This window comes from Entelurus aequoreus, linkage group LG08, assembly GCF_033978785.1.
Source record: "Entelurus aequoreus isolate RoL-2023_Sb linkage group LG08, RoL_Eaeq_v1.1, whole genome shotgun sequence".
Classification (NCBI taxonomy): domain Eukaryota; kingdom Metazoa; phylum Chordata; class Actinopteri; order Syngnathiformes; family Syngnathidae; genus Entelurus; species Entelurus aequoreus.
Genome location: NC_084738.1, coordinates 73,004,262 through 73,030,169, shown reverse-complemented (window position 1 = coordinate 73,030,169; position 25,908 = coordinate 73,004,262). Strand labels below are relative to the sequence as shown.

At 39.6% G+C, this 25,908-nt stretch overlaps 2 protein-coding genes across 3 annotated transcripts in view; both read right to left on the bottom strand.

The window, feature by feature from the left end:
- Positions 1-973: 973 nt before the first annotated feature.
- LOC133655217 (transmembrane protein 180-like) lies at positions 974-15,935 on the bottom strand. 2 transcript variants are annotated; one of them, XM_062055185.1, is made up of 9 exons: positions 15,796-15,935; positions 9,756-10,007; positions 9,618-9,697; positions 7,690-8,139; positions 7,506-7,626; positions 4,457-4,553; positions 3,767-3,938; positions 2,483-2,676; positions 974-2,418 (listed from the first exon to the last, which is right to left on the bottom strand). In XM_062055185.1, the coding sequence occupies exons 2-9, from the start codon at positions 9,900-9,902 to the stop codon at positions 2,174-2,176; spliced, it is 1,506 nt and encodes a 501-aa protein (XP_061911169.1). In that variant the 5' UTR covers positions 9,903-10,007; positions 15,796-15,935; the 3' UTR covers positions 974-2,173. The 2 variants fall into 2 exon arrangements, with proteins under 2 accessions (XP_061911169.1, XP_061911167.1); XM_062055183.1 differs by having other exon boundaries at positions 7,506-8,139.
- Positions 15,936-20,031: 4,096 nt separating this feature from the next.
- The window catches only part of scn4aa (sodium channel, voltage-gated, type IV, alpha, a), a 53,563-nt gene continuing 47,686 nt past the window's right edge, over positions 20,032-25,908 (bottom strand). The window contains exon 26 of the mRNA XM_062057282.1: positions 20,032-22,827. Within this exon, the coding sequence (XP_061913266.1) occupies positions 21,590-22,827 (1,238 nt within the window). The 3' untranslated portion in view covers positions 20,032-21,589. The remainder of the gene's footprint in view (positions 22,828-25,908) is intronic.

Genomic DNA, 25,908 nt, shown 5'->3' with positions numbered 1-25,908 from the left:
ATTAGTAGTACTTCCCAATATGTCTGCTTCTAAACGGCATCAATTGCGTACGCGCATGCGCTCTACTAACCAGGGCGTGACGCGCATAAACAAACACACAAGACGTTATCATAAATAATATTAGCTATAATAATATTAGGACGGACTATTACATCGTTTTGGTATGAGGTTTATTTTTTGGTAATGGCACATATTTGTGTAGAATATTTTGAAGAATACAAAAAAAAGTGGGCAGTAGGAGAATCACTATCATCACAAGGAGAACTCCAACAGACAAACTGGCAGTTTAGTGCAAAAACAATCATTTAAAAGACACTGAACATGTGTGTGTGTAAACAGGAAGCCGTCTGCTTCCACCTTCCTGAAGACTTAACACAATAAGAGAAAAAGAAAAAGATGTGCAGTCTTGTTCTTCATCAGATATTCCAACAAGTTAAATACATGTGATCTGTTACAGTATAAATATATGTCAAGGCTCTGTTAAAAAAGAAGGCAGGTTTCATTTGTTTGAAAATATTAATTTAGGTTCTACTCAGCAACTGTGCTGCTGTTTTTTTGACATGTTGGTACACAAAGCTAGTTGCTGTGTGCCGACTTCAGTCATCTTTGTAAAAAAAAGTGGACAAAAAGTGTCTTTGTGCTGCTTGCTTCTATTCCAGGGTGTCCAAAGTGCAGCCAATTCTTTTAACGGCCCACGGCAAATTTTTAAAATACCTTTTTAAAAAAAAAAGAGAAAAGAAAGGGGAATGAAAATGACTAACTTTAAAAGTCCTGGGGACCCAAAAGGGTCTCGGTCATTAAAGTGTTAAAATAAGTTACAGATTAGTATTTTTTTAAACTTTCAACACTTCCATGTCTATTTATCACCTTCCCGACGACCTAATGCTTTTATTTTGTTATGTTTTACGCTCCTTTTCCCCCCAAAAAGAAAAACCTGCTTATGCCAAACACAAAAATATGCTATATATTAAGGACACGTACGTTTATGTTAGTATTAGTATTATTTTATTACTCTTACTCATCAAAAATGTAAATAATCGACAGATAGATCGGAAGTCGCTTCAAGGATTTAAGCATTGAAAGTAAATAATAAAATATATTGATATATGATTTATTTTCAATAATTTTATGAGTTGAGGCCTTTTGGATTTACACAGTCAAAAAACAATAATGAATACGAAGCATTGTTGTTGTTATGAATTATTTATGTATTTATGGCTACAATTACAGATAGATCGGAAGTTGCTTCAAGGATTTAAGCGTTGAAAGTAAAAATTTGATATATTGATATAATAATAATAGATTTTATTTGTAAAAAGGACTTTATATTGAGTAAATAATCTCAAAGTGCTACAGTGTATTAAAAAAATAAATTAAAAAAAATAAAAATAAAAATAAAAACTAGAACAGCCAAATAGCTATAACTAGTATGCATATATATATATATAAAAAAATGCTTTTTTAAAAAGAAGGGCTTTTAAGCCTTTTCTAAAACCATCCACAGTCTGTGGTGCCCTCAGGTGGTCAGGGAGAGCGTTCCACAGACTGGGAGCGATATATATATATATATATATATATATATATATATATATATATATATATATATATATATATATACAGTATAAGACTTATTTTTAACAATTTTATGAGTGGAGGCCTTTTGGATTTACACAGTCAAAAAACAATGAATACGAAGCATTGTTGTTATGAATTATTTACGTACTTATGGCTAAGATTACAGATGGATCGGAAGTTGCTTCAAGGATTTAAGCGTTGAAAGTAAAAATTAAATATATTACTTATTTTTAACAATTTTATGAGTGTCGGTGTAGGCCTTTTGGATTTACACAGTCAAAAAACAATAATGAATACAAAGCATTATTTATGGCTAAAATTACTTCACATTTGGATATTTTGGTTTATTCCATAAAAAGGAGGGTTTTGGGCAAAAAACTGAAGAAAAATCAATAAGATTTTGGCAACAGATAGTTTTGAGGTTGAGCTATAGATATTTAAGTGTTGAAGGTATAACAAAATATTATTTTTAACAGTTTAATGACCGGGACCTTTAATGTTAACCAAAAGTGACCCGAATGGTTACGTTATGTAACGTATTGGTTTTGAAAATATGAAAATGGCCCCCGTATGTTTTAGATTGGACTCCCCTGCTCCGTCAGATGGCCTTGACGTCCACCAGGCCGCCATGTTGGGCGCCCTGCCTGGAGCTCTTGATGCCCCGCAGCTTGCGCCCATGCAGCGTGAAGCGAGACCAGGCGGCCAGCTGCAGCAGGGCGCAGGTGATGGGCACAAACACCAGCATGTGGAAGCAACCCAGGCGCAGAGGCGGGGTCCCTGAGCCCGGAGCCACGTGGGGTCCCGGTATGTCCTCGGCGGGTTCCCTTTGGAAAATGTCGTAGCCTAGGGAGCAGAAGGTAGTGAGCCGTGCAGAGATGGTGGTGTGGGTGGTGTTGGCCGGCGGTACCTGTGTAGGCGCACAGCAGCCACGTGCCGAAGAGCGGCGCTAAGGTCTGCCCGGGCTTGGTCAACAGCGCCACCATCCCAAAAAGCAGCGCCGACACCGGCTGCTGTCGGCGGTTGACCACAAAGTCCTCGTCCACCAGGTCGGAGATGACCAGCTTCAGCAGCTTGCACGTTCCCTCCGTGAACACCCGGTTACTGCGGGGACACAGATTCAGTTCTGGGACTTGACTACAAACATCTATCCTGGACATTCAGTTCTGGGACTTGACTACAAACATCTATCCTGGACATTCAGTTCTGGGACATGACTACAAACATCTATCCTGGACATTCAAACATCTATCCTGGATATTCAGTTCTGGGACATGACTACAAACATCTATCCTGGACATTCAGTTGTGGGACATGACTACAAACATCTATCCTGGACATTCAGTTCTGGGACTTGACTACAAACATCTATCCTGGACATTCAGTTCTGGGACATGACTACAAACATCTATCCTGGACATTCAGTTCTGGGACATGACTACAAACATCTATCCTGGACATTCAGTTCTGGGACTTGACTACAAACAACTATCCTGGACATTCAGTTCTGGGACTTGACTACAAACATCTATCCTGGACATTCAGTTCTGGGACTTGACTACAAACATCTATCCTGGACATTCAGTCCTGGGACATGACTACAAACATCTATCCTGGACATTCAGTCCTGGGACATGACTACAAACATCTATCCTGGACATTCAAACATCTATCCTGGACATTCAGTCCTGGGACATGACTACAAACATCTATCCTGGACATTCAGTTCTGGGACTTGACTACAAACATCTATCCTGGACATTCAGTCCTGGGACATGACTACAAACATCTATCCTGGACATTCAAACATCTATCCTGGACATTCAGTCCTGGAACATGACTACAAACATCTATCCTGGACATTCAAACCAACATGAAGATTACCAGGAACTTTTCACCTCTACTTCTCCAACATTTCTCAATATGGGATGGTTCCCCCCTAACTACAGCCCACAATGTTAATAAGGGATGGGTTCCCCCCTAACTACAGCCCACAATGTTAATATGGGATGGGGTCCCCCCTAATTACAGCCCACAATGTTAATATGGGATGGGGTCCCCCTTAACTACAGCCCACAATGTTAATATGGGATGGGGTCCCCCCTAACTACAGCCCACAATGTTAATATGGGATGGGGTCCCCCCTAACTACAGCCCACAATGTTAATATGGGATGGGGTCCCCCCTAACTCACCTGGCGATGAAGATGCAGAGCAAGAAGACGTGGTCGGCCCCCGCCAGCAGCATGGCCACACTCAGTCCCAGTTTGAGCAGAAAAAGCCAGCGGATGACCTGGTAGACCCCATGGCGCTGGCACAGGGTGAGGAAGTAGAGGTTGTTGAGGTGGGGGGCCACGTAGGAGATGCCTGCACCGTGGGAGACAAACATCAACATCTGTCTTCACAGTCGTGTGGCTGCGTTGTCATGGTTACTGTTGCGTTTGACCAGATGTTCCTCCAAGTGGGATGTAAAACGCTGGTCAGTCCCAAGTTCCTTAGATGACATATAAACTGAACTCAAAGGTACCACCAAGCACAGAATAGGTATTTTGTAATTTATTGTCAAATATTTGAGAATAGAGACCAGCCTCGAACAACACATACAAATGCGTAGCCCAAGTTGATCTGGCATTCCAAAGGAAAAAGCAACTCTTTTCACACAAAGACAGCCCCCATCCCCCCCCCCCCCCCTCCTCTCAACACTGATAAGAAGAGAGACTTGGGGGTTGTGTTCACATTCCTGATGGTTTACGACCCTGTCTAAACAGGCAATCTGAAGACAAAGAGAAACTGGTATACAGAGTACACATGGAAAAATATGAGCTGATTCAAACATGATTATGAATAAAGAAATAACTCTTAAACATATGCATTATCCACATTACCCAGGAGGATGGAGCCGCTGGACGCGGAGATGTTGTCTGACAGGAGGTGCTCCAGGAAAAGAGGGAAGAAGTTGTTGTTGAAGTGGCAGTGAAAGACCTGTGGAAACACAATCATTAATAGTACCAACAACCAAACATGTTGAAGTGGCAGTGAAAGACCTGTGGAAACACAATCATTAATAGTACCAACAACCAAACATGTTGAAGTGGCAGTGAAAGACCTGTGGAAACACAATCATTAATAGTACCAACAATCACACATGTTGAAGTGGCAGTGAAAGACCTGTGGAAACACAATCATTAATAGTACCAACAACCAAATACATGAGAAAGTACAAGAATTAATGATCAGTTCAGTTTATTTGGAACATATCTCTTCTTTTGTGGAGGCTAGAACACATGATTCATATTTATATTGTTTCTTAAAGGCCTACTGAAATGACATTTTTGTATTTAAACGGGGATATCAGATCCATTCTATGTGTCATACTTGATCATTTCGCGATATTGCCATATTTTTGCTGAAAGGATTTAGTAGAGAACGACGACGATAAAGTTCGCAACTTTTGGTCTCTGATAAAAAAAAGCCTTGCCCCTACCGGAAGTAGCGTGACGTCACCGAGGAAGGACTGCTCACATTTTACTATTGTTTACACCAGCAGCGAGAGATTCGGACCGAGAAAGCGACGATTACCCCATTAATTTGAGCGAGGATGAAAGATTTGTGGATGAGGAATGTGAAAGTGAAGGACTAGCGTGCAGTGCAGGACGTATCTTTTTTCGCTCTGACCGTAACTTAGGTACAAGCTGGCTCATTGGATTCCACACTCTCTCCTTTTTCTATTGTGGATCACGGATTTGTATTTTAAAACCACCTCGGATACTATATCCTCTTGAAAATGAGAGTCGAGAACGCGAAATGGACATTCACAGTGACTTTTATCTCCACGACAATACATCGGTGAAGCTCTTTAGCTACTGAGCTAACGTGATAGCATCATGCTTAACTGCATATAGAAACAAAACAAATAAGTCCCTGACTGGAAGGATAGACAGAAGATCAACAATACTATTAAACTCTGGACATGTAAATACACGGTTAATAATTTCCAGCTAGGCAATGCTGTTGCTAACGACGCCATTGAAGCTAACTTAGCTACGGAACCTCGACAGAGCTATGCTAAAAACATTAGCTCTGCACCTACGCCAGCCCTCATCTGCTCATCAACGCCCGTGCTCACCTGCGCTCCAGCGATCGACGGTACGATGAAGGACTTCACCCGATCACAGATGCGGTCGGCGGCCCGGAGACGGAGGAAGTCAAGGTGAGATTGTTCGGCTAGCGCGTCTGCTATCCTCAAAGTCCTCCTGGTTGTGTTGCTGTAGTCCGCCGCTAATACACCGATCCCACCTACAGCTTTCTTCTTTGCAGTCTCCATTGTTCATTAAACAAATTGCAAAAGATTCACCAACACAGATGTCCAGAATAACGTGGAATTTTGGGATGAAAACAGAGCTTTTTTGTATTGAATTCAATGGGTCAGAATACTTCCGTATCAACCGTATATAAACTATCAGACTGCGTGGTCGCTAGTAGTGGCTTTCAGTAGGCCTTTAAGGACAAGTTTTCTTCACAATACAAACTTGTTGATTTAAGAACCCTATTCAAGTTGGTGATTGAAGTTCTACTGTAGTAGTGTTTAGTACCAATATTTTGGGACCGGTACCAAAATTATTTTGATATTTTTCGGTACTTTTCGATACTTTTCTAACTAAAGGGGACCAGAAAAAATGTTATTATTGTCTTTATTGTAACAAAAAATGTTAGTGTGCATGAAACATGTTTATTATTGTCATTTAGTCCTTCAATAAAATAGTCAACTTGTCTTTTAGTAGTAAGTAAACAAACAAAGACTCCTAATTAGTCTGCAGTAACATATTGTGTCATTTATACACCTATTATTTTGTACACATTATGAGGGACAAACTGTAAAAAATGATTATTAATCCACTTGTTCATTTACTGTTAATATCTGCTTATTTTCTGTTTTAACATGTTCTATCTACACTTCTGTTCAAATGTAATAATCACTTATTCTTCTCTTCTTTGATACTTGACACTAGTTTTGGATGATACCACACATTTAGGTATCGATCCGATACCAAGTAGTTACAGGATCATACATTGGTCATATTCAAAGTCCTCATGTTTCCAGGGACATATTTACTGACTTTATAAACATTATATTAATTTTTAAAAAAAAACGAAAAAGATTTTGTGATGCTAAAAAATATTGATGTAATCATAGTAGTATTGGCTAGATACGCTCTTGTACTTGGTATCATTGCAGTGGATGTCACCCATGGCGTTTGTTTACATTGTGACACAGGTGAGCTATTGTATCCTCCTACGGTGTGTAGTGAAGCATGTTTAGCTATTCCTCATCCTCCAGTGATAATGCTACTTATGTGTATGTATGTATGTATGTATGTATGTATGTATGTATGTATGTATGTATGTGGGCTCTGTACCGAGGATGTCGTTGTGGCTTGTACAGCCCTTTGAGACACTTGTGATTTAGGGCTATATAAATAAACATTGATTGATTGATTGATTACTTGTAAGAAACGTACTTTATTTGTCGCCATGTAGACCAGGATTAGTGATTTAGAAGTAGTTAAAACACTGTGGATGGATGTTAGCCCTGTCTTAAAGCAGCTCTTCCTGAGGGTGTTTCAGTGTTATAACTTCACCTTTATCTTGACTTTTTACACCAAAATGCGTCTAATTCTCCCTTTTCTGTCTCCACACTGTGTCTGCTTGTAAGTACTCTGTGTGTGTGCACTGCCCAACATGCTCCTCTGCTTATAAAACCAACAATGTCACGACATGACGACGACAGGGGCGCGGAAGGGTGGGGGACGTGTACTTTTCAGAGGCGGTATAGTACCGAATATGCATCATTAGTGTGGCGGTGCTATACTAGTTGTGGTATACTGTACAACCCTAAATAGTAGTAGTAAAAGGTTTGAAGTGAGGAAAGCTCACCTGAATGAGGTTCATGGACACGAACCACATGAAGTTCTTGTGTCTGGACAGCTGCTTGAGGTACTGCTGGATGGTGACGGGGTGCTCAGGAGAGGTGAACGGGGCGTTGCCCACACTCAGCCTGCCACACAGAAGATTAGAAGAAGACAAACTTTGTAATAAAGATGCGCCTTTTGTCACGTACTCTTTGAGCGCCAGCGCCTCCTCGTGTCTTGGACGGACTTCCTTCTCAAAACGTCGCCGTAGCAACCCGGAGACGAGGAAGAAGCCCAGGATGGAGAAGGCGGCCAGAGCCAGGCAGAAGAGGCGGAAGGCGTGGAAGTCCTCCTTGTCCCAGAAGGAGTAGGACAGGAAGACGGACAGCGAGCCCAGGGCGCTGAAGGCCGAGCAGTGGAAGTTGAGGCGCGTGCGGTCGGCGGCGGACACGGCCAGGTCGGCCAGCAGGGCGCTGTGGTGGAGGTCCACCATGGTGAGGAAGCCGTCGTACAGGCACAGGCAGAGCAGGAACTGCAGGCCCGGGCTGGCCCACGCCACCCAGAAGGCCAGGAAGGAGAGGGCCAGGAGAGGCCCGTTGGCGGACAGCGCCTTCAGCCGCTTCAGAACCACCTCTGGGGACGTGACCTGGGAGCCGGTCCTGGACCACAACACACAGACAGAGTTGCACGTGCAGTCATTAGTCCAGTCATTTACAAAAGGTAAACATGCTATTGATTGATTGATTGAGACTTTTATTAGTAGGTTGCACAGTGCAGTACATATTCAGTACAATTGACCACTAAATGGTAACACCCCAATAAGTTTTTCAACTTGTTTAAGTCGGGGTCCACTGGGTCTACTGGGACTTAGCAGCTACACAACAGCTCGGCACACAATAGCACACAAGCTACTGATAAGTAGTGATGTTTTAAAGCAGGGGTCGCCAAATCCTCAATCCTGATCGGACCCCTGTTCTATTGTATTGTTTTTATACAATATTTCTTATCTAAAAGGGTTTTTTTCTTTTTAAAGGGCATGTCAGGTGTTAAAATTGTGGTGATTTGGAGTTGGGGGGCAGGCACCTATAAAACTGATTTCCATTCATTTTAATGGGAGACGTTAAATTGAGATACACAGGGGGGAATTAAAAAAAATTTTTTTTTTTTTTTACATAAATAAATACAATCATGTGTGCTTACGGACTGTATCCCTGCAGACTGTATTGATCTATATTGATATATAATGTACATATTGTGTTTTTTATGTTGATTTCATTTTTTATTTTATTTTTAATTTTTATTTTTTTACATAAATAAATACAATCATGTGTGCTTACGGACTGTATACCTGCAGACTGTATTGATCTATATTGATATATAATGTATATATTGTGTTTTTTATGTTGATTTCATAAAAAAAAAAAAAAAATTTTTTTTTATTTTATTTTTTACATAAATAAATACAATCATGTGTGCTTACGGACTGTATCCCTGCAGACTGTATTGATCTATATTGATATATAATGTATATATTGTGTTTTTTATGTTGATTTCATAAAAATAAAAATAAAAATATTTTTTTTTAATTTTTTTTTTACATAAATAAATACAATCATGTATGCTTACGGACTGTATCCCTGCAGACTGTATTGATCTATATTGATATATAATGTATATATTGTGTTTTTTATGTTGATTTCATAAAAAAATAAAAAAAATAAAATTTTTTTTTTTTTTTTTCAATTTCTTGTGCGGCCCGGTACCAATCGGTCCGCGGACCGGTACCGGGCCGCGGCCCGGTGGTTGGGGACCACTGACCTAATGGACACCTCTGGTTTATAAAGATCTCCAAATGCAGGTTAAAAAACTGCGTAATAGGCACTCCGAGGGGAGCCATAATTGCGAGGTGGCCCTCAATAACAAGGAGTGAGACAACACCTTGAAACGCTTGTTAGCGCCACCTGGCAGACTTCAAGTGGAACTGCTGTTGGAGCAAGTCTGACACTAAGCAAACACATTCCCATTGTGGCCCTTTATGTAACCTCGAGAGCAAACATTGCGCAAATACTGTTGATGGCAGCGGGTGGTAATATGTACTGTATGTGTGGTGGAAGCAGGCCAGGGTGCAGACACTCACTGAGGAGAGCTGAGGAAGGTGCGGTCACTCAGCCACCCGAACAGAGGATCATTGAAACTGTTCCAGAGCAGGAACACGGTCTGTGAAGACAAAGTCAAAGGGGCGCTCCATACCCGACTGCATATTCATGCCACCTACCTCGCCCACCCAGAAGGAGACCTTGTCGATCTTGTAGACGGACACAAAGGTGTCCACGTAGTAGAGCAGGAAGACATTGTGGAGGACGGAGGTGAAGAGGGCCAAGGAGCCGTAGAGCACGGCGGTGGAGAGGACGCTCCGGCCCATTCTTCCTCCACACGATCACCGCCTCCTCATGGCCGCCACACCTGCTTTTACTGCACGGCCACCACAGCTAACTTGTCATTAGTGTTGGCAGGCAGGGCTCCTCCTCTGGGGGGGAACACAACACAGAAGGCTTGTCACCATACCACTAATCCACTAGTGCACTAGTCCAGTCCACTAGTGCACTTGTCCACTAGTGCACTAGTCCACTAGTGCACTAGTGCAGTCCACTAGTGCACTAGTGCAGGGCTTGGCAACACTAAATGTTGAAGGAGACATTTTGGACCAAAAATACAACAACAAAAATCTGTCTGGAGCCGCAAAAACTTAAAAGTCTTATATAAGTGTTATAATGAAGACAACACATGATGTAAGTGTCTATACTAGCCTACTATCAAAATGACTTTAAAAGTCTTATATAAGTGTTATAATGAAGGCAACACATGATGTAAGTGTCTATACTAGCCTACTATCAAAATGACTTTAAAAGTCTTATATAAGTGTTATAATGAAGGCAACACATGATGTAAGTGTCTATACTAGCCTACTATCAAAATGACTTTAAAAGTCTTATATAAGTGTTATAATGAAGGCAACACATGATGTAAGTGTCTATACTAGCCTACTATCAGAATGACTTTAAAAGTCTTATATAAGTGTTATAATGAAGGCAACACATGATGTAAGTGTATATATTAGCCTACTATCAAAATGACTTTAAAAGTCTTATATAAGTGTTATAATGAAGGCAACACATGATGTAAGTGTCTATATTAGCCTACTATCAAAATGACTTTAAAAGTCTTATATAAGTGTTATAATGAAGGCAACACATGATGTAAGTGTATATATTAGCCTACTATCAAAATGACTTTAAAAGTCTTATATAAGTGTTATAATGAAGGCAACACATGATGTAAGTGTCTATATTAGCCTACTATCAAAATGACTTTAAAAGTCTTATATAAGTGTTAGAATGAAGGCAACACATGATGTAAGTGTCTATATTAGCCTACTATCAAAATGACTTTAAAAGTCTTATATAAGTGTTATAATGAAGGCAACACATGATGTAAGTGTCTATATTAGCTATATTAGCCTACTATCAAAATGACTTTAAAAGTCTTATATAAGTGTTATAATGAAGGCAACACATGATGCAAGTGTCTATATTAGCCTACTATCAAAATGACTTTAAAAGTCTTATATAAGTGTTATAATGAAGACAACACATGATGTAAGTGTCTATACTAGCCTACTATCAAAATGACTTTAAAAGTGTTATAATGAAGGCAACACATGATGTAAGTGTCTATATTAGCCTACTATCAGAATGACTTTAAAAGTGTTATATAAGTGTTATAATGAAGGCAACACATGATGTAAGTGTCTATATTAGCCTACTATCAAAATGACTTTAAAAGTCTTATATAAGTGTTATAATGAAGACAACACATGATGTAAGTGTCTATATTAGCCTACTATCAAAATGACTTTAAAAGTCTTATATAAGTGTTATAACGAAGACAACACATGATGTAAGTGTCTATATTAGCCTACTATCAAAATGACTTTAAAAGTCTTATATAAGTGTTATAATGAAGGCAACACATGATGTAAGTGTCTATATTAGCCTACTATCAAAATGACTTTAAAAGTCTTATATAAGTGTTATAACGAAGACAACACATGATGTAAGTGTCTATATTAGTCTACTATCAAAATGACTTTAAAAGTCTTATATAAGTGTTATAACGAAGACAACACATGATGTAAGTGTCTATATTAGCCTACTATCAAAATGACTTTAAAAGTCTTATATAAGTGTTATAACGAAGACAACACATGACGTAAGTGTCTATATTAGCCTACTATCAAAATGACTTCAAAAGTCTTATATAAGTGTTATAACGAAGACAACACATGATGTAAGTGTCTATATTAGCCTACTATCAAAATGACTTTAAAAGTCTTATATAAGTGTTATAACGAAGACAACACATGATGTAAGTGTCTATATTAGCCTACTATCAAAATGACTTCAAAAGTCTTATATAAGTGTTATAATGAAGGCAACACATGATGTAAGTGTCTATATTAGCCTACTATCAAAATGACTTTAAAAGTCTTATATAAGTGTTATAACGAAGACAACACATGATGTAAGTGTCTATATTAGCCTACTATCAAAATGACTTTAAAAGTCTTATATAAGTGTTATAACGAAGACAACACATGATGTAAGTGTCTATATTAGTCTACTATCAAAATGACTTTAAAAGTCTTATATAAGTGTTATAACGAAGACAACACATGATGTAAGTGTCTATATTAGCCTACTATCAAAATGACTTTAAAAGTCTTATATAAGTGTTATAACGAAGACAACACATGATGTAAGTGTCTATATTAGCCTACTATCAAAATGACTTCAAAAGTCTTATATAAGTGTTATAACGAAGACAACACATGATGTAAGTGTCTATATTAGCCTACTATCAAAATGACTTTAAAAGTCTTATATAAGTGTTATAACGAAGACAACACATGATGTAAGTGTCTATATTAGCCTACTATCAAAATGACTTCAAAAGTCTTATATAAGTGTTATAATGAAGGCAACACATGATGTAAGTGTCTATATTAGCCTACTATCAAAATGACTTTAAAAGTCTTATATAAGTGTTATAACGAAGACAACACATGATGTAAGTGTCTATATTAGCCTACTATCAAAATGACTTTAAAAGTCTTATATAAGTGTTATAACGAAGACAACACATGATGTAAGTGTCTATATTAGCCTACAAAAAATAAGAGTTGTAGAAATGATTGTAAACTCAAGACAGCCATGACATCATGTTCTTTACAAGAGTCCAAGAAAACGACAGGCTGTCTTCTTCGAATGGATTTTTTTTACAATCTTTGCAAGCTGGGTAATGTTTGCTGTGGTCTGGAACAACATGGCGCACAAACAACTATGAGAAATGCAGCCATTATTACATACAGATAATGTGTCATGAGACACGCAGACATAAATGAAATATACAGAGGACATACTGTAAGTAAAGGAAATTAAATGAGCTCAAATATACCTACAAACGAGTCATAATGATGCTAGCCTAAATTAGCTTAGCAAATATACCTGACTAGCACTCCACCCAAGTCAATAACATCAACACTGCATTCACGCACAGCACAAAACGTTTGGTGGACAAAATGAGACAAAGAAAGAGCGGCATAAAACATCTTTCTGTGGCAGCGTCGGAGAAAGTTGTACACGTAAACAAACTACGGTGAGTTCAAGGACAGCCAAAATTAGTAGGACAACACAGCACTCGGCAAAATCCTCTCATCAGTGAAGCATGTTTGATACAAAGAGTGGGATTTCTAACAATTACGAAAGTTTGTGTCATGTTTGTCCGTCTAAAGAAACAAAAATATATATTTCACCCCCCCCTTTTTCTATTTTCATACATTGTTGAAAAAGCTCCAGGGAGCCACTAGGGCAGGGGTCACCAACGTGGTGCCCGCGGGCACCAGGTAGCCCGTAAGGACCAGATGAGTAGCCCGCCGGCCTGTTCTAAAAATAGCTCAAATAGCAGCACTTACCAGTGAGCTGCATCTATTTTTTAAATTGTATTTATTTACTAGCAAGCTGGTCTCGCTTTGCCCGACATTTTTAATTCTAAGAGAGACAAAACTCAAATAGAATTTGAAAATCCAGGAAAATATTTGATAGACTTGGTCTTCACTTGTTTAAATAAATTCATTAATTTTTTTTACTTTGCTTCTTATTACTTTCAGAAAGACAATTTTAGAGAAAAAATACAACCTTAAAAATGATTTTAGGATTTTTAAACACATATACCTTTTTACCTTTTAAATTCCTTCCTTTTCTTTCCTGACAATTTAAATCAATGTTCAAGTATTTTATTTTATTTTTATTGTAAAGAATAATAAACACATTTTAATTTAATTCTTCATTTTAGCTTCTATTTTTTCGACGAAGAATATTTGTGAAATATTTCTTCAAACTTATTATGATTAAAATTTAAAAAAAAAATATTCTGGCAAATCTAGAAAATCTGTAGAATCAAATTTGAATCTTATTTCAAAGTCTTTTGAATTTATTTTAAAATATTTGTTCTGGAAAATCTAGAAGAAATAATGATTTGTCTTTGTTAGAAATATAGCTTGGTCCAATTTGTTATATATTCTAACAAAGTGTAGATTGGATTTTAACCTATTTAAAACATGTCATCAAAATTTTAAAAATAATCTTAATCAGGAAAAATGACTAATGATGTTCCATGAATTCTTTTTTTAAGTTTTTCTCTTCTTTTTTTCGGTTGAATTTTGAATTTTAAAGAGTCGAAATTGAAGATAAACTATGTTTCAAAATGTAATTGTCATTTTTTTCGTGTTTTCTCCTCTTTTAAACCGTTCAATTAAGTGTAAATATCATTAATTATTAATAATAACATAGAGTTAAAGGTAAATTGAGCAAATTGGCTATTTCTGGCAATTTATTGAAGTGTGTATCAAACTGGTAGCCCTTCGCATTAATCACTACCCAAGAAGTAGCTCTTGGTTCCAAAAAGGTTGGTGACCCCTGCACTAGGGCATCGGGTTGCAGACTCCCGCACTAGTCGATACCGTCACCTAGGAATGGTAGTTCTCCACACTTCTTTAAAACCATGTTAACATGTCAAATGTACTTTTACATTGGAAAAAAGAACTTCCGTGTTCTATAATCTCCCAGGACATCAAAACAAACAATACTGTGCTTATAAACATGATTATAAATAACAACAATAGTCAACTGTTTTACATTTGCAACAAAGAACAGCGGTGGTATATTAATTGTAATTAATATGATTTTATTATGGTGATGTCATCATGGCATCTAATAAAAATGCTAAAACACATATTTAAAGACACTTCTTTGTTTTTTTTCCTTTTTAATAACTTGCTGTCAGCATGCTAACATTAGCATGCTAACGTTTTAACACGTGTGCCACATCACACCCTGACTTATTTTGACTTTTCTGCTGTTTTTGTGTGTGTAGTGTTTCAGTTCTTGTCTTGCGCTCCTATTTTGGTGGCTTTTTCCCCTTTTTTGGTGTTTTCCTGTAGCAGTTTCATGTCTTCCTTTGAGCGATATTACCCGCATCTGCTTTGTTTTTATCCTTCTTTGTGGGGACATTGTCGATTGTCATGTCTTGTTCGGAAATGTACATTGTGGACGCCGTCTTTGCTCCGCAGTAAGTCTTTGCTGTCGTCCAGCATTCTGTTATTGTTTGCTTTGTAGCCAGTTCAGTTTTAGTTTCGTTTAGCATAGCCTTCCCTAAGCTACAATGCCTTTTCTTAGGGGCACTCACCACATTTTTAACCCCAAATAGGTGAAATTAGATCATCTCCCACGGCACACCAGACTGTGCCGCGGCACAGTGGTTGAAAAACACTGGTCTTTAAACTACACGGACTAAAACGCTCATGAAAAAAATCTATTTTCAAGCAGCTTTTATTCTTGTATGAGTATGATTATTGACATGTTTTAATGATTGCGATTGGAAAAGAGCGAATGTGGCTCAACAGATGATCGCAGCAGCTAATCGTAGCCAGATCGATAATAATCACATCACATTTACATAACCAAACGCTTGGTTGGCGACTTTAACTTGTTAAAGTATCGATTTAGAGTCGACTTCTTATCACTAAAGTCGCTAGTATTAGTGCGAGTGTTGCTTAACCAGCAGTTATAAACCATTAGCCACAGTTAGCGCTAGTTAGCATTGGTAACGCTAGCATGCTAGCTAGTCAACCTAAAGTAAATAAACAACTTATTGATTTGACTAACACAAAAGTATGTTGGCAATGAGACGTAACTCACCTTCAATGTTAACCAGGTCACCTGAGAGGGTTCCTGCTCGCTTAGTAGCAGCCGCGACTGGCGCTCGGGAGGCAGGGAGCGAGGGCGGTGATCCACGTCATAACGACCGCAAGCCGCGCTTCTCGTCGCCGGGGCGACGGTGGAGGTTTCGCGGTCCGCTTCTCCAGCGCTGAAGGCGGGGGCAGTTGCGCCTCTCCTCCGGCAGAGGGCAGACTGGTACAAGCCAGCGTAGACATCTTATGAGTAGACGCAGCATGGAGCGCTACTGCCTACTGGCGCTGACGAGACGCGGGGCCGCCATCTTGGAGTGGTGATCCGCTCCACTCAGTGCAATTCATTTGGCAGGAGCAATGAACTGTCAGCGCATTTAATTCATCTTACCTCACTGAATACCACTCATTTTCACCCACTTTTTTGTCATACTTGTAGCTATGACAAAGGACACATGTTTTATTATTCATAGTTTGCTTAACAGTAATAGAATATTACGGAGCCCCTAAAGGGACATGGGGGAAATGTATTTTTTTATAATGTTTTTTTTTTTTTTTGACATGTTTCTCGTACGCACGAGAAACTTAGAAACTTTTTATAAAAAAAATTTTTTTTTTAATAAATAAATTACATATTTTTTTAGACATGTATCTCGTGCACACGAGAAAGTTTCTTGTGCGCATGAGATACATGTCTAAAAAAAAAAAAAAAATTATAATTTTTTTTTTTTAGACCTGTATCATGTGCGCAAGAGAAACTTTCTTTTGTGCACAACATACTTTCTCGTGCGCACGAGATGTCTAAAAATTTTTAAAATAAACATTTTTTAATTCTTTTTTTTTTAGACATGTATCTCGTGCACACGAGAACATTTCTCATGCACACGAGATGTCTAAAAAAAAAATTTAAAAAAAATTGTAAATTTTTTTTTTTAATTCTTTTTTTTTTTTTTTTAGACATGTATTCGTGCGCACGAGAAACTTTCTCCTGCACACGAGAAACTATCTTATGTGCACGAGATACATGTCTAAAAAAAAAAAAAAGAAGTAAAACATTTTTTTTAATTTTTTTTTTTAGACATGTATCTCGTGCGCACGAGAAACTTTCTCGTGCGCACATGTTTAAAAAATAAAAAATTATAACTTTTTTTTTTGTATAACTTTATGAAAACTTTCGAGAAAGTTTTCATAAAGTTACTAATGATTTCCAATGTTGTATCTTGTGCGCAAGAGAAACTTTCTTCTGCGCACAAGATACTTTCTCGTGCGCACGAGATGTCTAAAAAAATTAAAAATAAACATTTTTTAATTATTTTTTTTTTAGACATGTATCTCGTGCACACGAGAACGTTTCTCATGCACACGAGATGTCTAAAAAAAAATAAAAAATAAAAATTGTAATTATTTTTTTTTAGACATGTATCTTGTGCACACGAGAAACTATCTCATGCACACGATAAACTGTCTCACGCACATGTCTAAAAAATAATAATATAAAAATGTATTTAAAAAATTTTTTTAGACATGTATCTTGTGCGCAAAGCAACTATCTTGTGCACACGAGAAACATGTCTAAAAAAATAAAAATAAAAAAATAAAAAATTATAACTTTTTTTTATTTTTTTTATTACTTTATGAAAACTTTCTCGTGCACACGAGAAAGTTTCCCGTGTGCACGAGATACATGTCTAAAAAAAAAAAAAGAATTAAAAACATTTAAAAAAAAATTTTTTTTAGACACGAGAAGTTTCTCGTGCACATATCTAAAAAAAAATAAAAAAACTTTTTTTTTTTTCTTGTATAACTATGCACGGGAAAATTTTCATAAAGTTATAAAAAATAAAAAAAAAAGTTATAATATTTTTTTTTTTTAACACAAAAAAAAATACAAATTGGTACATTTTAAGTCTACTTTATACTTCTTTTTGTGCCGTAGTGTGCACGATCCTTTCCATCCTTTGTAACTGAGCTACTGTGTGGAAAATGTTCCCTTGTGGATCATTAAAGTTTGTCTAAGACTAAAAATTTTTTTGCAAACCAGTAATTATAATCCGCAAATAATGTGCCGTTGTTGAGTGTCGGTGGTGTCTAGAGCTCGACAGAGTAACCCTGTAATACTCTTCCATATCAGTAGGTGGCAGCAGGTAGCTAATTGCTCTGTAGATGTCGGGAACATAGTTTGTCGTGATCACAATATGCAACCGACAGCAGGAGGCAGCGTGCAGGTAAAAAGGTATCTAATTTTGAAACCAAAAATAAACAAAAGGTGAATGCCCCTAAGAAAAGGCATTGAAGGTTAGGGAAGGCTACGCAGAACGAAACTAAAACTGAACTGGCTACAAAGTAAACAAAGACAGAATGCTGGACGACAGCAAAGACTTACAGCGTGTGGAGCAGAGACGTACATGACATGACAATCAACAATTTCCCCACAAAGAAGGACAACTAAAACAGTCTTAATTGCGAAAAGAAAGCAGGTGCGGGGAATAGCGCTCAAAGGAAGACATGAAGCTGCTACAGGGAAACACCAACAAAACAGGAAGGGCCACCAAAATAACAGCGCAAGACAGGAACTTAAGCACGACACACTGGAAAACAACAACAAACTCAAAATAAGGCACAACAACCTGGTGGAGTTTAATTTTTTAACCTTGTCTGCTGGTGGTGTGCCTCCATATATATATATATGTATTTTTTAAATGTGCCTTGGCTCAAAAAAGGTTGACAAACTGCTTTAAGAACACATCAAAGGAATCGTTTTTTTTGGAGATAAATATGACTTTAAAGGCCTACTGAAATGACATTTTTTTTATTTAAACGGGGATAGCAGATCTATTCTATGTGTCATACTTGATCATTTCGCGATATTGCCATATTTTTGCTGAAAGGATTTAGTATAGAACAACGACGATAAAGATCGCAACTTTTGGTATCTGATAAAAAAAAAGGCTTGCCCCTACCGGAAGTAGCGTGACGTAGTCAGTTGAACATATACGCAAAGTTCCCTATTGTTTACAATGATGGCCGCCAGAAGTGAGAGAGATTCGGACCGAGAAAGCGACAATTTCCCCATTAATTTGAGCGAGGATGAAAGATTTGTGGATGAGGAAAATGCAAGTGAAGGACTAGTGGGGAGTTGAAGCGATTCAGATAGGGAAGATGCTGTGAGAGTGACCTGATATTCAGCTGGGAATGACTACAACAGTAAATAAACACAAGACATATATATACTCTATTAGCCACAACACAACCAGCCCAAAGGACCGTTCACCTAACCCAAGGTTCATAAAGCTTATATATTTAACCAAAGTTACGTACGTGACACGCACGTACGGGCAAGCAATCAAATGTTTGGAAGCGCGCGGGTGGGACCTGATATTCAGCTGGGAATGACTACAACAGTAAATAAACACAAGACATATATATACTCTATTAGCCACAACACAACCAGGCTTATATTTAATATGCCACAAATTAATCCTGCATAACAAACACCTAGGAGCTAGTTGTAGCAAGCGATCAAATGTTTGGAAGCACAGCTACGTACTCACGGTATCGCGTCTGTGTATCCAAATCAAAGTCCTCCTGGTAAGAGTCTCTGTTGTCCGAGTTCTTCGATCTTGACTGCATCTTTCGGGAATGTAAACAATGAAACACCGACTGTGTTGTGTTGCTGTCTTCCCTCGCAAAATACTCCGCTTCGCACCGACAACTTTCTTCTTTGCTTGCTCAGCTTCTTTCTCCATAATGCAATGAACAAATTGCAACAGATTCACCAACACAGATGTCCAGAATACTGTGGAGTAATGAGATGAAAACAGAGCTATTTCGTATTGGTTTCAATGGGGGAGCCATACCTCTGTTAAACTGGCTACGTCACGCGCATACGTCATCAAACCGAGACGTTTTCAAGCGGAAGTGTGGCGGGAAATTTAAAACGTCACTTTATAAGTTAACCCGGCCGTATTGGCATGTGTTGCAATGTTAAGATTTCATCATTGATGTATAAACTATCAGACTGCGTGGTCGGTAGTAGTGGCTTTCAGTAGGCCTTTAAGGGTAGTCATCTGCGAAATAAATAATAATACATATTTCTTGTACTTTTTTGAATGGTTTCAAATATTTTTGAATAGTATTTGTTCACCTGGCTGGAGAGGTGACTTCTGTTGCAGTTCGGCATGTTGGCCACTGGAACTCATTTGTTCGACAAAGTAGTTTCCCAGGCATCCTAAAACAGGAGCACACTCTCTGGAGTAGTTTATTGTGAAGAAACTGAATAGCATCTTTTCAGTATATATATATATTTTTATACACGTTATATCGCAGGAAAGCTACTCCGTGCATCCTAAATGTAAACAAAGTTTGGTGAGCATCACAGGTCAAGTTACAACTAAAAACAGGAACAAAAAGACACAATGTTTGACTCCTGTAGGACACACAACTCATTTCTACAACATTTGTAAAGACTTTTTAAAGCCAGTTAAGACAGAAAGTGAGAGAACTATTTCACACGCGTACAAAAGCAAAGTCGGGGGTCATGTAAACCTCAAGGATGAAACAAAAACATCATGAAGTTGTCTTGGACATCAGCTGCAACTCGACCTGGACGGCCTAAAAATAATAGTGCAATATTCAAGCAGACGGTCAAGTTGTTTTGGACTTGGATCGCGGAGAAAAGAAGCAATTGACAGCTAGCACGTCTGTCTGACTTACATCAAGCAGGTTTCGTGTGTCCTCTAAAAACCGAACATACCACTGCTTTGGATTTCTTGAACCAGCTAGAAGTATTGTAGTCAAGACCCCATAATCCCTGACCAAGGTCTTTTAAAGAGTTGAGACTAAGAAACTATGCAAGCCTCAGTCGAGACCAGGACTAAAGCCGGATGAGACTAAGGCTTTGAAGAGTTGAGTGTAAGACTCGACCAAAACATGTCAAGACAAAGTCAGGATGAAGACTTTGAGGATGTAAAACCAATTGATTTGAGACTTGAGACCAATGTTAGGGAAATGTGACACCAGGTCAAGCCTAAAACTTTAAGAAGTTGAGATTAAAACCAAACCAATTTGCGCCTGAGTCATCGAGACCAACACAGGTCAAAACAAAGACAAGACCACAACATTTGGGATCGCAATCAAAATCCAGAAACAAGGCAGATGTGAGACTGAATCAGGATTAAATCAAGACCAACACTTTGAGGAGTTGAGACCAAGGCAATGTGTGGTCAAGTGAAGGACGGGCCAAAAAGAGGTCAAGACCAAGTCAAAACATAGACTGAGTAATTAAGATCAAGACCAGACCCAAGACCAAGTTAATGAGACCTTGAGTCAAGAGCAAGATCAAAGCAGGTGAACACCAAGTTAAGACCAAGACTTTGAGAAGATGAGAACAATGTAAGGTTGAGAGCAACAATTTGAGAAGTTGAGACCAATTTAAGGTCAAGACTTTTAGGAGTTGAAACTGAGATCAAGGCAAGGAGCGCTGGTGTCAAGGACAAGACCAAATCAAGTTTAAGACTTTGAGCAGTTAAGACTAAGTGTTGAAGTTTGAGTCCATGACAAGACCAAAATAAAATCAATCCTGAGATGAGACAGGCAAAAGTAGTCTTTGGGCTGCCCTGGAGGACTACAACACTGCTAGCTAGAGGTTTCAAGAAGGTTCCTTATGGTTTAAATAAAGGCCTCAGCATGCATCGGGAAACCACGCTTCGGATTTCATCAAAAACATGATTTAACTTCAATATGTTTACAAAACAACAATTGTAGTAAAGTCAGTGATGGCGACAAAGGATCTTGCAGTGTTTTTGTTACACGACTGACTCTCTGGGGCTTCGATGAGGGGCAGAATGTAGCAACACCTCGTTGGTTATTTCCACAGGTATAACCAGGAAATTTGGCCTTTGGGCTTCGATACCGTCTTGCCTTTCTGGCGCCATCTCAGCTGTCAGAGTCTCTGATGGCTTTTCCTTTCCAAGGTATGCGTCGCTGCCATAGAGAGCTTCCATCTTCCGTGCGATCAGTCCTTCTTTTTCAGGAGGTTCTCCATCCTGGACGCCCCTCCTCTTGGAGCGCTGCATGAAGGCAGCGTAGCGCAGGCAGCGTCTCAGCAGGTGGCTCCTGAAGGCTCGCTTGATGACGCCGGTGGCCCATTCCTCCTCCTTGTGGCGCACGGTGGTGGTAATAGGCGCAAAGGAGTCTGAGGTGGGGTTGCTCTTAATGAACTTGGTCTCGATGCTTTCCCGCATGGCCACCATTTCTAGCGTGTCTCCCAGAACCATCTGCGTGACGGCTATCAGGACGTCCAGGCAGTGGATCCGATCCCCGATGACCAGCGGAAGGTCCATCTTGATCAAGCGAAGCCGGTTGGGCTTGGCCACCCTCAGCGGCTCCTGCAGGGCGTCGCAAAAGTCCGAAAGTTGGCTGTACTCGATGAACATGGTTCCATCCGTGTCAAACCTTTCCCAAGTCTCGTTGAACATCTCAAAGTCGTCCTCGCAGAGTGCGTCACTGCTCTCTTCCTGCGCCACATTAAAGTTCTCCAGGATGATAGCGATGTACATGTTGACTACCACCAGGAAGGAGATGATGATGTAGCTGCAGAAGAAAATCATGCCCATGACCGGGCTGCCACAGTTGCCCCTCACATCTGTTCCCGGGTTCTCGAAGTCTGGATCGCAGTCTGGAAGCTCTGTGTTCAACATGGGAAGAAGAAGCCCGTCCCAACCGGCCGACGTGGTTATCTGAAAGAGGCAAATTATGCTACCTCCGAACGTCTCGAAGTTGAAGATGTCGTCGATGCCCGCCTCCTTCTTGACATAGGCGAAGTTGGACATGCCGAATATGGAGAAGATGAACATGATGAGGAAGAGCAGGAGGCCAATGTTGAACAGGGCGGGAAGTGACATCATCAGAGCGAAGAGCAGCGTCCGGATGCCTTTGGCTCCTTTAATGAGACGCAGGATCCGACCGATTCTGGCCAGCCGGATCACCCGGAAAAGAGTCGGTGACACAAAGTACTTCTCGATCAGGTCAGAGAGCATCGTGCCTGGGGAGGAAACATTGGAAGTCATTAGCTACCGCTTGTTGACACGGGTTCGGCCAATTCAAACGATGAGGAACTTTGAGATGTCTCCCAGCCAATTAATACAACTCTGATACGGATTGTCCTTTTTGAAATGGATTGTGATATGTCGTACTGCACACTGGTCACTAGGTGTCAGTAACGTCACATGGATGTAATGCGACTCTCCCAGAGTTAATTAAAGAAAGTCACAGTTTTCTCGTTGGCGAGAACAAAATATAAATCTCATCTGCACTTCAAAGAAAAAGTCTAAAAGCCTCAGCTAAACAAATAAACACGGTAGAGATTTCTACGGTTAAGTGAGGTCGGCTTCAGCTCTGGCGATGAAACTCGACTATCGAGAATGGGAAGTACAAATCATGAAGATTTTTTCTTACGGGAATCTGCGGAAGGATCGTAATCTTTTCGGGAGAGCAGTTAGGGAAGTCTCCTGCCTGAGCGAACAGATCTGTGAGGCAGTACGTCCAATTTCTGACAAGTCCAAGCCCAACCGAGCTCCGTGTTTGACACAACAGCTAAGAACATCCACTATACGCGCGGGTCTCAGGTACTAAACTCGGTGGAAGAGGGTTTAATGTCAGACAATTTGACATTAAACCAGAAACAGGCTCTTCCGAATCGAATCGTTGACAATTCTAAGACACACCTCCTTAGAATAGTCGGGAAATGGACAATTCGGTTCAAAGGTGTGTGTTTGAAATATCGCAGTCGAATAGTTTCACAGTGGACTCCCCCCCTTCTCACAGGCCCCCCGTGTACAACTGGTGTATTGGGAGGATGTTCCAAGGTGAGGCCGGCAGCCCTTGCCGTGCCACTGCATGCCTTAGGCCAGCTGAAGTCCGTTCCGGCCGGAAAATGGAAAAGGCCACCTGGACTTGTTATGACGTTTACTTCCTCTGGATCAGTGGTTCTTAACCTGGGTTCGATCGAACCCTAGGGGTTCGGTGAGTCGGGCTCAGGGGTTCGGCGGAGGTCAAAACACACCCGACTCATCGTGTAAATACAAACTTCTCCCTATCGGCGTATTACGGATACGGCAACAGCAGAAGTCAGACTGATGTGCAGGTGTGTCATTTGTTGTGAGTTTATGCACTGTGTTGCTTTTGTTCTTTGAACAAGGTGATGTTCATGCACGCTTCATTTTGTGCACCAGTAAAAAAACATGGTAACACTTTAGTATGGGGAACATATTCACCATTAATTAGTTGCTTATTAACATGCAAATTAGTAACATATTGGTTCTTAACTAGTCATTATTAAGTACTTATTAATGCCTTATTCTGCATGGCCTTACTATAACCCCAACCCTCTAACCCTGGCCCTAACCCTAACACTAACCAAATAACTCTAAATTAAGTCTTTGTTACTTAGAATATGTTCCCCTAGTGTCCAAAAAACTCTAAATCAAGTCTTTGTTACTTAGAATATGTTCCCCATACTAAAGTGTTACCAAAAACATATAGGATTGAATTCAAAGTCTCCCTACTAACCCACCAGTGCCTTCATGGAAATGCCCCCCTCTACCTCAAAGAACTACTCACCCCCAAATCCTCCACACGACACCTCCGCTCCGGACAGGCTAACCTCCTCCAACCTCCGAGGACAAAGCTAGGAACAATAGGAGACCGGGCTTTCCGCTCCGCCGCTCCCAGTCTGTGGAACGCTCTCCCTGACCACCTGAGGGCACCACAGACTGTGGATGCTTTTAAAAAAGTCTTAAAAACCCTTCTTTTTAAAAAAGCCTTTTATTTTTTAGATATATGCATACTAGTTTTAGCTATTTGGCTGTTCTAGTTTTTATTTATTTTTTATTATCTTTTTATTTTTATTTTTTTAATACACTGTAGCACTTTGAGGTTGTTTACTCAATGTGAAGTGCTTTTTACAAATAACATTTATTATTATTATTATTATATAACTTTGTCATGAATGTGAAAAAAAACAACATTTTATTTTTCACTAAAGAAGGGTTGGGTGAATGCACATATGAAAGTGGTGGGGTTCGGTACCTCCAACAAGGTTAAGAACCACTGCTCTAAATAGACACGTTTCATCGTCTTCTCATCGCTCCACCATAGTTGAAGCCTCACCCGGCTGTCCAATCTCTACCGTGTTTATTATTTGTTTGAGTGTTTTAGACTTTGGAAAAAGTTGTAAATAAAATCTCTTTATTTGCGGGGATCCTTACGAGCTTTGTTCTGAATACACAAAAAGTAAGACTAATCGTCTATGAAACTGTTAGAATAATTCTAAGTTATCACAAAAAACTTTGTATTACATTGTGTTCCTGACAAGAAGACCAAAGGACAGGGGCTGTCTTTGAAACGTACCAAGAAGAATGCTCGTAAAACTCCACTGGGACTTCAACGCGGACATATGGCCGGATCTCCTCAATTTCCAGACAAACTCTTTTTGAAGTATTTTACGAACTCTCTTTGAACTATTTTATGGAACTCTTTTTGAACTATTCTACGACCTCTCCTTTTGAACTGTTCGGTAACCAAAGGCAACGCTGTTTACGACCCACTTCCCTCTGGAAGCAGCTGTGGTCAGGTGAGGGGAGAAAGTCAAATAAAGAAGGAGTGCAATCTTTTGGCAGAACGTGGTTGAAGACTGTACAGCATGGGTGTCAAACTCTGGCCCGCGGGCCAAATGTGGCCCGCCGTGTAATTTCACTTGGCCCGTGAGGCGATATCATATTAACACTAGAGCTGGCCCGCCGATTATATACAGCGGCGGTGCCGCGGCACACCGCTAATTCTCATACTTGCCAAACCTCCCGGGAGACTCCCAAATTTCAGTGCCCCTCCCAAGAATTGTAACGTCCCCTTTTCGTCCAGTCCAACGAGTGCTGGCCCAATTACATAATATGTGCGGCTTTGGGACCCGCACAGAAGTGAATGCAACGCATACTTGATCTTCAGCCATACAGGTTACACTGAGAGTGGCCGTACAAGCAACTTTAACATTGTTAGGAATATACGCCACACTGTGAATCCACACCAAACAAGAATGACAAACACATTTCGGGAGAACATCCGCACA